This window comes from Nannospalax galili, unplaced genomic scaffold (assembly GCF_000622305.1).
Source record: "Nannospalax galili isolate Female #2095 unplaced genomic scaffold, S.galili_v1.0 scaffold255, whole genome shotgun sequence".
Taxonomy (NCBI): Eukaryota; Metazoa; Chordata; class Mammalia; order Rodentia; family Spalacidae; genus Nannospalax; species Nannospalax galili.
The window spans coordinates 85,350-100,568 of NW_008338999.1; the positions used below are offsets into that span (position 1 = coordinate 85,350).

Here is a 15,219-nt window from a genome sequence, read left to right on the forward strand (position 1 = left end):
TTAAAACAATAAAAGATACACTGTGGTATAATTTATTAAAAATGTATTTGCAAAAGATCCAAATGAGAGAAATCTTAACAAGAAAGCATACACTTTGAAAAAAAAACCAATGACATATATGTCTGAAGACATCATGATGAAACCCACCATTTTGTATTCTAACCTAAAACAATTAGTAAAGAAAGAAAAACCAACCAACCAAGCAACAACAAACAACAGGGCTAGTGCAATTCCAAAAAAGATCTTACCTCTTCACACTCAACACCTTGAAATACTACAATGCCTTCACAGTCCCTGCATTTTGTGGGGGATCTCAATTTGCGAAACTTGTGAGTGAGAGCTGCCTTTGACATCAGTGTTTTCTTAAATGCTCCGAGGGAACTGGGTCCTTATAACAGAAATAGTATATGAAAATAGCAAGGTGTCAACATTTTGTATCAAATGATACTATATTTTGAATAATCTTTAAACATTTCAATCATGTACATATCATAAAAAGCTATTATTCTGAGTTTCTAACATCAAAAACATCCAGCTTATAGGTCTTTATAAACCATATACTTTTATCAAATACTTTAGCTGTAAGTTACCACCAAACCAGTAAGAATTCCAAGACACCATGGCAAGTTTGCAGAACTATCAAGTTTATTTTTATTAAGATGTCCTTAACAGAGTTGGGATGTGATTTTATGGATGGCATTACATTCTTCAGAAAAAAAAAATGACTGCTTCAAAAGAAAAAAGCTAGTTGTATGAGGCCAGCATGTGAGCATCATGTCCATTAAAGATAAAGCTCGTCTTTAAAAATTTTTTTTGAATTTTATTTTATGTGTATGAGTGTTTTGCCTGCATGTTATGTAAGTGTATCTTGTGCATGCAATGCCCATGGAGGCCAGAAGAGGACATCAAATCCCCTGGAGTTTCAGACCTTTGCCACGTCGGTGCTGGGAACCAAACTCAGTCTTCTGCAAGAGCAGCCACTGCTCTTATTTTGCTGAGCCATCTCAGCAGGCTTAATTTCTTATAACATCATAGATAATACTAGCAAGTTCTATTATATAATCATATTAGAGATGAGATATACTATTAATTTAGGAAATTCTGTCAAAACATATCTGAATGTACCAAAGATATAAAACTAATTTGCATGAGTTTAATTCAAAACATTAAGGTAACTGACGTTTATATCTTTCAGCATCTACAACTTTCCTTGTCCTTGAGAAGTACATTTATCTGCTTTTCCTGCTTGGTTTCCTGCATAGTTTATTCATTATCGTTACTATTTGAAGTGCTAGTGACAGAACCCAGGGCCTCATGGATGCTAGGCAAGAGCTTTACCACTGAGTTTATACCCATTGCCCCTGCACTATTACTTTAGAAGGGGCTTTTCCAGAATTTCTCATGCACTTTTACCCTTTTTACAGTAAGCTGCTGTGTTAGACTTAGGAAAGAGCACCACATATAACCGGCAGTTTATAACATGCCAGTATGTTTTAGATCTAGCTGTTTTACCCTTATTCTTATAACTGGATTTTAACCATCTAATCAATTCATACTCATTACTAGTTCATACTCATATATAATTACTGGGGTCTATTTAAGTTGTACATAACAAAGTGATAATCTAATATCATACAGTGCTACTATCTCAGCTGGTTTGGTGGGTCGTAGTTCAAATGAACACAATACCAGTTTCTGAAGGGGAAGGTGGCTCTCTTTCATCTAGGTCATCAGCAGAGGACATGGTTCCACTGGATGGAGTTCGTGGAAGTTTTCGATGAAAGTCTCCTAAAAGACAATTGTGCATATCATTACCTGACTATTCACTAAAGAATATCAGAAATAAGTAATGATAATATTCTCAGAATTACATGGTATTTTATTAACCTCAATTAAAAATTTAAAATTTTTCTTCTAGTCTCAAAATCTGGATAACAGCGGATGCAAGACATTCATTCCTGGAAACAAAAAGAATTTAACCAAATATGACTTTTCCAAATAAATTTAAAATTGAGGACCATATAGTCTAATGACATTTTACTATCAGGTTCTGACAGTAAACATTGACAGTAAACATTTGAGATTATAAGCTTCACAAAGACAGGTAGTATTTTCTGTTCATGTTTTATATAAAATATCTGACAGATCAACTAGCCTAATAATAAAGTTGTCATATTTTTCATAATGGCAATTAACTACAAAAACCCAGATAATGATATTAATCTTCACTAAATTATTATATAGTGGAGAAAATAGGGACAGTTATTCTCACCAACATGGATCTCAAAAGAGCTGTGAAGCACGTACAAAGGAAGCAAAAAAGAAACACAATTAAGTTGGGCCTGGTGGTGTAAGCCTATAATTGTAGCTACTTGGAGATGTTGAAGGAGGGCGATCATAAGTTTATGGCTTGCTTGGGCTACAGAGTGAGTTCAAGGCCAGCATGGGTAATTTAGTGAGAACCTATCTCAAAATGAAACGTTAAAAAAGGCTTGGGATACTGCTCAGTGGTAGCGCACTTGAATAATATGCAAGAGGCCCTAAAGCGTGTCTATGTATTCTCCTATGTTTAAGGTAATTTATTCTAAAAATATTTATGCTCATTAAAAAAATATCCCAAATGGACTACTCTGATCTTTCATTGGCTTCTCACTGCTACACTTAGATATTTTTGTACCTGGACTTATAGATTCTGAATCCAGAGATCGAGATTCGCTGCTCCCTCCGGTACTCTCAGAGTCACTAAACATCCCAAATGTCCATGATCTTATGAAAGAAGGACCTTTAAAAAAAGAATAAAATTAAAAACCTAACCATATGTATATTTTATAACAATATTACATAAAATAAAATGACTCAGATTTCCCTAACAATGAGTAGCTATGGGCTTCCGAGATAGGTATAGTGGTTAGAATTGTAAGTGATCTCATAAAATTACAATGTAAGGCCTGATTTTCTAATTCCAGAGCTCATTTAATAAAGACATTTGAGTAGTCTGCTGTTTTGTAAACAAGTGTTTGCTTTGGTATGAAAAGGTACCTGTTATGTCTGCACTGTTAGAGCACCTGTCCTCTTCAATTTTATTGCAACTGTCAGGAAGCCGCACAACATCCTCTAAAGAGTCGGCAGGTCCGTATCCAGATGTCTGGGCACTATTTGCTAGTTGCTTATTTACATTTCTAAGGGGAAAAACATAAAGCTCAGTATCAATAGTCCATTTTACTGAATATTCAGAAAAATTTGTTAATTTACTGAATATAGGATGAGTAAGTTTATTAACCATTAAGAACTGTATTACATGGTTCCACTTCTTTTTAAGAGATATAAAGCTTTTAAGTAATGTGTCCTTGTAACAGCTGAACTACAGAAGAGGTGCAGCAACAGAATGTCCAACAAATTATGTTACAATTAAACTTTTCTAGTCTAGCCTCAGTGGCAAATGTAGAGGAAATCTGGCAATACTCAAAATATGTTCGGCCAACGTTTGCTATTCCCAAGCGAGTTTTAAAATTCAAAGCCCTGAGGTCTGCATCAAATGGAAAGCTTCATTTGCAAGTATGTTACATCTATTCCTTAAAGTACTAAGAAACCACAAAACAATAAGAAAAAATTTAAAGTTACTATTTTAGTGTAAGAAAAGACACTTCCTTATACCAAACAGGCACTTAACAAATGTTTTCTTTCTTAAAATAATTTCATCTATACAGTCATTCTTACCCATCAACCTTTTCTTCTAATTCACTTGAGTTTGTAGCCTTCACAAATTCACTGTATTCTTGACCTGGATCATAGAGTTTGGCACTATCACAGAGAGACTGTAAACTGTTGGCAAGGGAGGCAGCCTGTAGGTGCTGCATGTGGAAGAGGTTAACTGTTACCTATGGTCATAGACAGAGACAAAAGAGCAGAAATAACTCACCATATATAAAATGCTATGTGAAGGAACATTAATATCAATAATCAAACCAATAAAAAGATCATACAAATGACATACACAACACTAAATGCCCCTCTCAGCATGCTAAATTGCCTGATACTATGCATGACTTAGGCTGGAAATTTAGAAAGTAGTTTTAATCTAGTACCCAAGAGCCATCATTTCCAGTAACACTGGTTTTAAACTAGAATGTTAAAAACACAGTCCCATACCCACACTAAAAGTGGGCAGAACCATTCTTTCCAGAGCGCTGTCCTGGACGGTATAAAGAAGACAAGCTACTGCTGAGCATAAGCTCTCATCATTCTCTGTTTCTTTACTGTGGAAGCAACGTGACCAGTCATGATGGATTGGTCTGTGCACTGTGATGCAAAATAAATCCCATATCCTTACTGCTTAATAGCTTTAGGAAAAACGGAGGACCCCTAGTTCTGTACTTTGAAACACAACAGTCTAAATTCCTAAATAAAAAACATGGATGGAGACTATCTTCCTACCATGACCAACATTGTTTTGACCATTTTCATGTTTCCTTTTTACATTTCTATTTTCTTTATTTGAGATGAGGTCTTGCTATGTTGCCCATGCTAGCCTGGAACTTGAGCTCCTGCCCTAGTCTCATTAGCTGGGATACAGCATTTTACTAACTTCCTATAACTGTTTAAAAATACTTTTACTCCCTCTATTTACAGTAACAACTTTAATAGCAGCTATAAAGGTCACATAATATGTCAGGGTTCATAAAATGTCTCCAAGTTTTATATTAACAAATTTGACATCTACACACAAAACCCTATACTCTAGAATATTACAGCAAACAAATAGATGAGATCCTGGTTTTCATCTGTCTTTATATGATCCTAACATGGTGCCAAAAGTAAGTAACAAATCATCTAAACAAGATATTCTGTGGTACTGAAAAATGCTGTAAACATTACATAAGAATGTCAACTTAGGCTGGTGAGATGGCTTATCTGGTAAAGGCACTTGCCTGGCAACCTGAGTTAAGTGCTGAAATGTAAAGGTGGAAGAAAGAATCAACCACAAAAAGTTGTTCTCTGACCTCCACACATATGCTATGGCAAGCAGTCCACACCCACAAATAATAATTAATAATAATAATAATAATAATAATAATAATAATAATAAATGTAAAAGAAAAAAGGCATGTCAACTCATGGAGTATCACCGTGTATGTGTTTGTGGAAAGGGTATTTTCACCACGGTAGGTTAGGGAAAGATCCTCTGAAGAGCTAGCATTTGAACTATGACCAGATATGAGGAGGAGCCAGGACATAGCCTCGGGGAGAAGGCTAATTCAAACAAAAGGAAGAGGTGGCGGGATGGAGCCTGTGCTCAAGAAGCAGATGAAAGGTCAACAGGCACACTGAAGGAAGCAGAACTATTTGACACAAGGCCAGAAAAGGTAGCAGTGACCTAAACCATGCTAAAATCTTAGGGAAAGCATAATTGCAAGTCAGCTAAGATTTTAAGCAAAGTGTGATCTGATTCATTCTCTAAAGCACTACTCTGGACTCTGTGTGGTGAATATTATTCAAGAAAAACAATATGAATGAATGCCAAAATTTGATTATTTTAATGTTCAGGATTTGTCAGACAATAGGATGAGCTCCTGATTCACTTGAGTCCTTTCCTTAGTCTATACACATTTCCTTAAGCATAAATAGTATTTGAAATGTGTACACCACAGAACAGTTTGTGTCCCAAGTCCTTCAATTGACAAAGGGAATTCAAACTCTATTTCATACAGTTTAAGTCAACAATGAACTGAATCAGAACATTCTTGGGCTAATGGAAGCTGCACTTGCTTTCCTTGAACCAGTGATTTGAAAGTTAAGATATGAACCATCTGGGAGATTTTCTTCAAATGTAGATTCTGATTTCAAAAGTCTAGTTCAAAAATCCAAGATTCTATGTTACTTATAGGCTACCAGAGTAGTGACAATGTGACTGGTCCAAAGACCACGCTCTGGAAGAAAGGCTTTCTATGCTTTTGTTTCTGCTTCAGTAAAATGGAGTTAAAGAATTTTTATTTACTTAGTAGGGCTTTTTGAGAACTAGATGAGTTAATGTAGACAAACACCTTAGTCAGGATACACCCAGTCTTAGCTATTATCAGCTATGGTTTGAGGTGAAGGGGCTTTTATAAACCTTTTAAGTTATTTAAGGTAACTTAAATATTCTTGCTCTTCTTATTCCATCATATTTTCCAGCCTATGCTCAGATCTTACTCAAAGCTTGATTGCCACACATGTGACACCAGGTACAGACACAGAGTTTCAAGAGAGAGCCTCTGTGGACCAAAAAAACTAAAAGGATAGGGTGGGCTAGAAAATATGACAAGATTAGGAGAATGCCTGATTTCTCTGGTGCATCTTCTCCTGCCCTATTCCTCAAGCAAACCCAAATCCTTAGGGCACAATCTGCAGCAGTGATGGGAGTTACAGTAGCTGAGCAGAGATCATAAAGTCTGAAGGAATCTTCCTTCATGATCAGATCATCTGTGTTCACACGCTGCTGGTAGAGTATTGAAATTCCTGTTGCTTTTTTTCTCTTTATCCCTGCACCATCCCCCCAGCATTTAATGATTAAGAAATGTCTCCCACTCTGGAGAGTAGCAGAGGAGACCACTACTTCTTCCAGGCAGATCAGGAAGAGAGCCACATTGCTCCTGGAGTGAACCTAACTAGATCAAATGCTGCTATACATGTATTTTTTAGAACCAATGTTAGGGCCCAGAGTCACACAAAGCAACACTGAAAATACCTAGGATAGCATTCAAAATTTGTTGTGGAATGCTGTCCTCTGGGCATGACATGGCCCTCTTGAACTCTCAGCAGCTGTGATTACCCTCCCTTCTCCTCCCCAAGGATATACAGGCAGTTAACAGTTGCTGTGGGGGAGGGGCGCAGGAGGCCCTCCTCCTCTTAGGGGATATATAAAGCAGTTAGCAGTTGCTGGGGAGAAAGACTATTCCTTTACAGTTTAGCTTCTGTAGGCTGCTCATGCTCCAGTTACATTGATTGGTTCTCCAAACTAGACTTACGTGGAACTGTCTCTTGGGTCTGTTGTTGATATTTATCTGGGGAGGGTAATCACAGCTGCTGAAGAGTTCAAGAGGACCAAGTGCTGAACTGACAAAAACTCTGATGTAATTCAGATGCTACATACATAATTAATTCTTCACAATCTTATCTAAGATTTAATACATTCCAATGAAAAGGTTTAAAATATTTTTATATAGACAAGCTGATTCTAGCATTTATATAGAAAGATAAAGGACTTAAACACAATTCTCAAAAATAATAAAACTGGACTCATCTGATTTTAAAACTTGGTGTTCAAATGCTTAGAGCCTATGGGGGATATTCTCACTCAAACCATCACAAATCATTTCCAATAAAGACTCTTAAACTCAGCTTTCCCTTTCTTGCTTCTGCCTGCCCAACTTGGCATTTCCTTTGTGGCCTGGTGTGGTATGTTTCCTCTTCTTTTGAGAAATACAAACAAATTCTTTTGTTATCACTGACCTTTGTGTGCTGTATTTGGCAACTTTGGTCAATTAAAATCCTTTAGGTGTAATTTTAATATAACATCTATATGCCAAAATAAACCAACCTCAATCTATACCTCCCACAAAAATTAACTCAAAATGGATCACATACGTAAATGTAAAACCACGAAACTATAAAATTTTTAGTACAAAACAAAATTGTGACCTTGGGTTATGTCAAAAGCATGACTTGTATAAGAATAAGCTAGACCCATCAAAATTGAAAACTTTTCCCTAAAAGACACTGCCTCAAGTACATAAGAAAAGCTTTCGGACAGAAGAAAATAGATGCAACCGTCAAAAATTTGAAAAAAAAAAAAAAAAAACAAGAAAAGCTTAAAGTAGTCAAACTGCAAATAAGCCCTTGAAAATATTCTTAGTATTATTAATCATTCTGGAAGCACAAATTAAAACCACAATTAGATATACTGCACACCTATTAGAACAGCTAAAATGAGTAACAAATGTCAAGGACACAGAACTGGAATTCTCATACACTACTGATTACAGCCACTCTGGAGAACTGTCTAGTAGTTTCTTAAGTTAATCATGTATTTGACATACCAAACAGTAATCTCATTCTTGCATATTTCCTCTAAAACATCAAAAGTATGTTCAACAAACACCTATAAACAAATATTCCGGGAGGTTTATTCATAATAACCTTAAACTAGAAACAACACAAATATCCAGCTGGTGAATGGATGAACACTGTGATACAGTCATACAGGGAGCTAGCTATTAATCATCAATACAGAGAAAAGAACTATTGGAACATGCCTAACACTGATGAATCTCAAAGGAATTAGGTTGTATAAAAGCAGCCTGTCTGAAAAGGTTACATACTATGATTCAATTTATGGGATATTCTGGAAAAGTAGGAAAAAATATATAGAAACAGACAAGATGATTTTAACATTTTGATGGAACATCAGTACTGCTAAGGATTAGGTGTAGGTGGAGTATTTGACAGCAAATTTGGCAACATGAATGAAATTTCTTTGAAGTGATGGAATTTTCTGATTCCTGACTGTGATGGTAGTTACAGAGATTTATACATGTTTCAAAACTTGTCAACTACATGCCAGAAAAGTCCTACTGCATGTAAACATTTACAAAATATTTTAAAGCATAATGAAATTGTGAAGGTAGGCTGCTTCCTTGTCAAATAAAATCAATGGGCTCCATTTTATTATCTAGTTTACTCAATTTCTGAAGAATATATCTCATAGCAGAAACACAAGTTTCAGTGATCAAATCAATTTCAACAACTAAGACAAGAAAGATAGTAGATTGGAGGCAATTACAAACTCTCACACTTCAATTTTAACCAAACAAATCATCATTCCAAGGGAAAAGAGGTTGGACAGATCAAAAGTAACTCATAAAACAAGGCAAGGTTGAGCTGGAGAAATGGCTAAGTGGGTAAATGCACTTGCCACCAAGCCTGATGACTTGAGCTCAATTCCAGGACCCACATGGTAGAGAGAACAGATTCCTACAAATTGTTATCTGATCTGCACACATACACACACACACACACACACACACATTAAATGTAATTTTAAAAAGAAACAAAAACCTAACAAAAAACAAGCATGGTGGTACAAGCCTGTAATTCCAGCACTCAGAGGCTGGGCAGAAGGCTCACCAGTTGAAGACCAGCTTGGGCTATGCAGAAATACTCTGTCTCAATAAAAATAAGTAAATAAATAAAGAGAAGAAAAAAGGTAACTCAAATTATGTATCACTCCTGGAAACTCAACATTCACCTGCTCCATTAGTCTTGGAATCTAAGTCTTCGACAAACTTGACTCCTCGTTCATCTCTCCTTCTACAGATACTAAGACTTTTCTCCCCCTCTTGCCTTCAAATACTGAAGAAATCACTTACGGCTTTAAGGGTAAGATCACACTGGAAAACAAGTGTCCGAAGTTGTGTTAAAATTTCCCTTTTGGAATTTTCTAGATCATTTCGTCTTTCTTCAACATTTGTTACACAGACCTTGTAGTGCTCATTCGCCTCTTCTACCTTCAGAAATAGCAGAGAGAGAAACAACACTCACCACTAGAATTTACATTAAAAAAAAACTTATTGTAGTAAAGCTAACTTTAAACAACTGAAGTCTTATATATGAAATTCTGAAATATTCTATTTTTAATATTCTATTTTAACTATAATACTATAAACTTTATTTTAAATAGAATATCCTAAAGATAAGTAGTAATGCTTTGGTCAGTGATTTAATTGCTGATAGTTTGCGGTAACTACATTGTTTGAATACAAAACAGTCTCCACTTTTATTTAAAATATTTTTTAATATTTTTACCATTTATTTTACAGAGTTTATCCAATTACATTCCATAAATGATACAAAGTTTTGGCTTATCCTGGTTGGCAGGTGCTGGAATCTGCACACATGTAGCACACAGGCTTGCCAAAAAAGTGGCCCTTCTGAAAAATCAAGTCGACGATAAGAAACCACCACCCTCTCTAAGATGTTTCTTTCACAGACTATCTTGGCACAGTGTTCCTAAAGTGTGGGGTTCTGCTGCCAGCACCTCTCTCATCTGGTAACTTGTAAGCAGTGCAGGTTGTCTGGTTCCACCCCTCACCTACTACAGCAGAAACTCTGGGTGGGCCCAGCAATCTGATTAAGCTTTCTTGGTGATCCTGACACACGCTAAAGTTGGAGAACCAAACCTTTATCAGGCTATTACTAATTAAGCTTTCAAAGTACAAAAATGATTACTTTTTGAAGAGCTTCCTCTTCCAACCTCCTCTTTTTTTCTAGTTGTTTGTTGAGATTTTTTGCCAATCCACCACTTGAACACAGCTGCTCCTCTTCTGCACGAAACATGGAAGATTTTGCCTTTTCATATTCATCTTGCCGCTGCATGCACAACAATTTTGCCTTTTTGAGAGCTGTCTCTGTTTCAAGCTACACAGAAAAGAGCATTAAACAGACTTATATAAAACAGCATTTTGGAAAAAAAATTATATACTCCAGATGATTGTAGCGGTTCATAAATGGGTACACGAAACTCCAGTACTAACCAGTTTATTTTGTTGCTGCTTCCAAAGTTCTTTTATTTCTTTCCTTTGTTTTTCCATTTCATTCTTCCTTCCAAGTAGAGGCTATCAAGGGTATTAAGAAAGAAAGAAAAGCATTGTCTTATAAAGGTATGCTGCTATTTAAAAAATGTGTGCTATATGTATTAATTTTACCTGCACAAATTTGTTAGCCTGGAGAGCTGCAATTGTTTGTTGTAAAAGGTGACTGCTGTGTATATCATTAAGAAGAGCATTGTTGAATAGAGACTGTAGTGGCATAAACTCCTAGAATTTAAAATAGAAAGATAAATTTTGTAATAGAAGTGGCACTAGAGGCACTTGCCTAACATGCTGTGGCTCTAGGTTCAATCCCCAGCACTGCCAAAATAAAAATAAAAACAAACTAAAAACAGTATTAGAGTTTTAGGTTGACCCCATTCTTCTTCAAAAAGAGAACTTTTAGATTTACTTTTTTTCCCCACAGAAAAATGACTAGTTCCAAATGTATCTACATGAGAATATTAAAATTAAAATTATAAATTAGTTAACAAAATTAGCAGCTATCAAAATAATTATTTGTTTAAAATTGTGAATTTTCTAGTTTCAGTCATAGTAAACAGCCATTTAAATTTAAAACTTTTTTTTTTCAACAGAAAGATCAACTAGCATATTCTTTCCTCTATGAACCGAAGTTTTTAAATTCCAGAAGTCACTATTCAGGGTTCATCTGATTAGTCTCCTGTTATAGAACCCAAGAAGACCACAGAACACTTACCTGTATTCCAATGTTAGATCTAGTTGCCTCTGCCAATTTTACAATATTTCTCGTGGACTCCAATTCTGGAAAGATTGAAGAAGGCACAATAAACATTTTTTTTTCTCTATATACTCTGAAACTATTTGTGCCTCTTCAGATGAAAGGTGACCACACATACTAGTATGCATCATGTCATAAGGTAGCAATTCTTAGCTGTAGTTTCTTATCAGAATCAACTGGGAAACGTCCCACATAACACTTGCCTAGACCTTCATCAATTTAGGATGATGAAACCCAAGCTTGTAAACTCCCACTTTACAAGGCTATTCAGAAGATTCTGATTAGCATTCCCTATTAAAATCAATTCAAGGAGCTAGAAGGATGACGGCTCAGCATATTAAGAGCACTGTCTGCTCTTGCAGAGCACCCAGGTTTAGTTCCCAGCACTCCATGGCAACTTACAACCACCTGTAACTCCAGTCCAGGGGATCCAAAGCTCTCTTCTGGCCTCCATGGACACTGGGCAGCATGAATTTGGTACACATACATACACGTAAGCAAAACCCTCACACACATATACTCAAAAATGCAGGGCCAGTGAGATGGCTCTTGCCACCAACCCTAATCTGATGACCTTAGTTTGATCCCTGGACTCACATGGTAGAAGGCGAAAACTCACTAAAAGTGGTCCTCTGACCTCTATAAGCATGTTGTAGCATGTACACACACACATACACACAAAATAAATAAATGTAACTGAATAATTAAAAAAAACCAAACCAATGAAGTAGAAAGAGCACAGGTGCAGTATATTCTATTTTCCTCCAAGTATGCCACATGTTCTTAAGCAAATCTGCTATTATGCTCCTTAGGAAAATCACAGTAAAATGGGCATAACAATTATTCTCTTGCCTACTTTTCCTAAGTTTTGGAAGATTAGGTAATAGATATATAAACACTTTTTTCAGCTGTAAAATACTATGGTACTATTAGCTCCTGAGATGTTTCTTCTAATCTGCCACCTCTTCTGCTTATACGCCCACTGCTAATTTTTTCTCCTTTTACCATATTATCTGATAATGCTTTTTCATTCATTACAGTGTAACTTCTTTAAAAGCAGACAGTACTCTGTATTTGTGTCACTAGGACTATTAGTTAACTTATAATAAATGTTCAGTAAGTATATGTAGTATAAGAAAGCCTATTTCAAGAAAAAAACCATAATTCTATTACAATGAAACAAATAATTTGGAATCATAATACCTATAGTCTGTAGAAAATGAATCACAAATAATTTAGCTCTTACATTTCAAAGTTAATCAAATACTCTAAAAGATAACTCACCCAAGCTGAGCTTTTTTTCAACCCATGACACTATGTTCTTAGTATATTTAGACCATGTTTTAGCATATGACAAAGCCAATTCTATAGAGTCAGTGTTCTTTAACAGCACACTGTCAAGTTCTATAGGAGAAAAATTTCCTGAAAATAAGAACATCAAAATAAGTACATGTTAAATATGATCACTTAAGAAGCCTAAACAAAGAAACATTCAGATATCTAGGAAGTCTTCAATAAAAACTGGTTTAAAAATTCAAAGGATAAAGTTCTACATAAAAGGCCATAGTTCAAACTTAAAATTATGCTGTATTTTATCTTGATATGTATTTCTGTTCTTCATTGAGTTATAAGTCCTATGTAATCTTGATTAGTAGGCAATCATCACATGACCCACTCGGGCAAGGTTTTCTGTATGGTTTATATGCCAAACCTTTTGTATCATTTTACATTAAAAATAAATACACCAGATTAAAGAGTGAAAAGAGATTAAGTGATTGAAAAAAATTATTGAAAGAAACTGCAAAATGTTCAATAAAAGTTAAAGGCACCTTGAACATTACCTTTTTCATTGGGTAAGTCCACTGAGTCCACAGAAATGTTCTCAAAGGACTTAAAACATGGAAGAAAACAAATGTAAGATTAGAACAGAAAACAACTCTCTGCTTCAAAAATTCTGTTCTCTATTTTATTATTGACATAATTCTTGCTCAAGAATTTAAAATATTTAAAACTCAAAGGGCCTAGGAAGCCCGTTTAAATACCAGAACACTGTAAGAATTATATGTTTTTTTTTTCTTTTTTACAATAGTTCCCAAGATCCAACAATGAACAACCTCATTGTTCATATAACTTCATTAGTTAAAATTAATGAGTCCACACAAAATTTCAAATTCTACAGATCATAAAAAGATTAAGAAGTTAAAGAAACAACCAAAATAGACCACACTCAATCTAAACAGAATGTCTAGCCATCTTTTACACTTTATTACATGATCAGCATGTCTTTTAAAGATTACTGGACAACTGAGTACAAAGTTTTCTGTAATGATGGAAATGTCATAGATATGGATAGATACACAATGTCCTATGATGTAGCTACTCAAACATTTAAAATGTGGCTAGTATAACTAGAAAATGAATTTTTAATTGTATTTACCAATTTTAATGAACAATATGTGAAAAGTAGTTATATCTTATTAGTGTTTAAAACAGCATCTATCAAAATTGCTGAATAAAGTATTTTTTAAGATATTTTATTTTTAAAATTATTTTATTGTGTATGAGTATATTGCTTGCATGTATATAAGAACACCCATGTCATGTAATGCCTGTGGAGGTCAGAAAAGGGTGTTAGATTCCCTGGAACTGGAGTTACAGACAGTTGTTAGCCACCATGTGGGTGCTGGGAACCAGACCCAGGTCCTCTCTAAGAGCTGCCAGTGCTCTTAACAGTTGAGTCATCTCTCTAGTCCCAGATAAATAAGTTCTTAAACAAATTTGATCTACATGACTGGGCTATACAGGGTATGCAGAGATTCAACACAAATGGGATGGAAGATAAAATGGGTCAAAGACACCTGAGTGTAAAGTTCAGCTATTAGCTGTATGACATTGGTCTGCACATTTAAGCTTACCTAATTTTAGTTTGCCCTTCTACAAAAAGATAATAATGCTATTTTCATAGGATTGTTTTAAGGAATAAATGATATAGGCTTACACAGTGCAGGATATACAGTTTATAGAACTAAATAAACTGTAACTGTTAGTGTTAAAGAGCATTTCTAAAATAATATCTTATTTATTTTTATGTGTATGAGTGTATTGCTTGCATGCATGTGACTGCAGCACAATGCAGTGGAGGTCAGAAGACGGCGTCGGATCCCCCTGGAACTGGAGTTAAGGATGGTTCGTAGCTGCCATGTGGGTGCTGGGAATCGAACCCAGGTCCTCTGCAAGAACAGTCAGTCCTCTTAACTGCTGAACCATCTCTCTAGCCCCTAAAGAGCATTTTCTGAAACACTTAATCAGGGGCTGTAGAGATAGCTCAGTGGTTAAGAGCACTGGCTGTTCTTATAGAGGACCCAGGTTTAGCTCCTAGCAGCCACATGGCAGCTAATAACAGTCCTTAACTCCAGTTCCAGAGGATCTGACACCTTCTTCTGGCCTCCATGGGCATTACACACATGGATGTACTACATGCATGTAAAACACTCATATACATAAAATGAAAATATTAAAAATACTTCATCAACCAAAGTAATTTTATTATTACCATCATACCATCATGAGCTTTTAAATTCCAATCTCAAGGACAAATTAAAACTTCAATAAAGGAAAACAAAGTGCAAAAGCAAAAGTATTTTCCTACTAAGAATCAGTATGTGTGTCCAATAGAGGCAAAGAAACAGGAAATGATTCATTCTTAAAATTTAAATTGTTCAGAGCCTTGCTCCACATAAAATATTTTATTATCTTTTGAAGTATCTGTAAGTTTGAAAAGAAAGAATAATGAATAACCATAAAATAACTAAATATCTTAAAAAAATTCTTCATCAT

General features: G+C 35.3%; 1 protein-coding gene across 3 annotated transcripts in view; it reads right to left on the minus strand.

Annotated features, from left to right (window-relative positions):
* Arhgap29 (Rho GTPase activating protein 29) overlaps positions 1-15,219 on the minus strand; it is a 78,904-nt gene that overhangs the window by 11,761 nt on the left and 51,924 nt on the right. For all 3 annotated transcript variants that reach the window (XM_008833665.3, XM_029563823.1, XM_008833664.3), the window contains 12 exons: positions 13,224-13,272; positions 12,667-12,804; positions 11,341-11,405; positions 10,740-10,850; positions 10,569-10,649; positions 10,264-10,452; positions 9,405-9,542; positions 3,718-3,878; positions 3,040-3,179; positions 2,678-2,782; positions 1,690-1,788; positions 249-388 (listed from right to left, as the gene is read on the minus strand). In XM_008833665.3, coding sequence (XP_008831887.1) covers positions 249-388; positions 1,690-1,788; positions 2,678-2,782; positions 3,040-3,179; positions 3,718-3,878; positions 9,405-9,542; positions 10,264-10,452; positions 10,569-10,649; positions 10,740-10,850; positions 11,341-11,405; positions 12,667-12,804; positions 13,224-13,272 — 1,416 coding nt within the window. The remainder of the gene's footprint in view (positions 1-248; positions 389-1,689; positions 1,789-2,677; positions 2,783-3,039; positions 3,180-3,717; positions 3,879-9,404; positions 9,543-10,263; positions 10,453-10,568; positions 10,650-10,739; positions 10,851-11,340; positions 11,406-12,666; positions 12,805-13,223; positions 13,273-15,219) is intronic.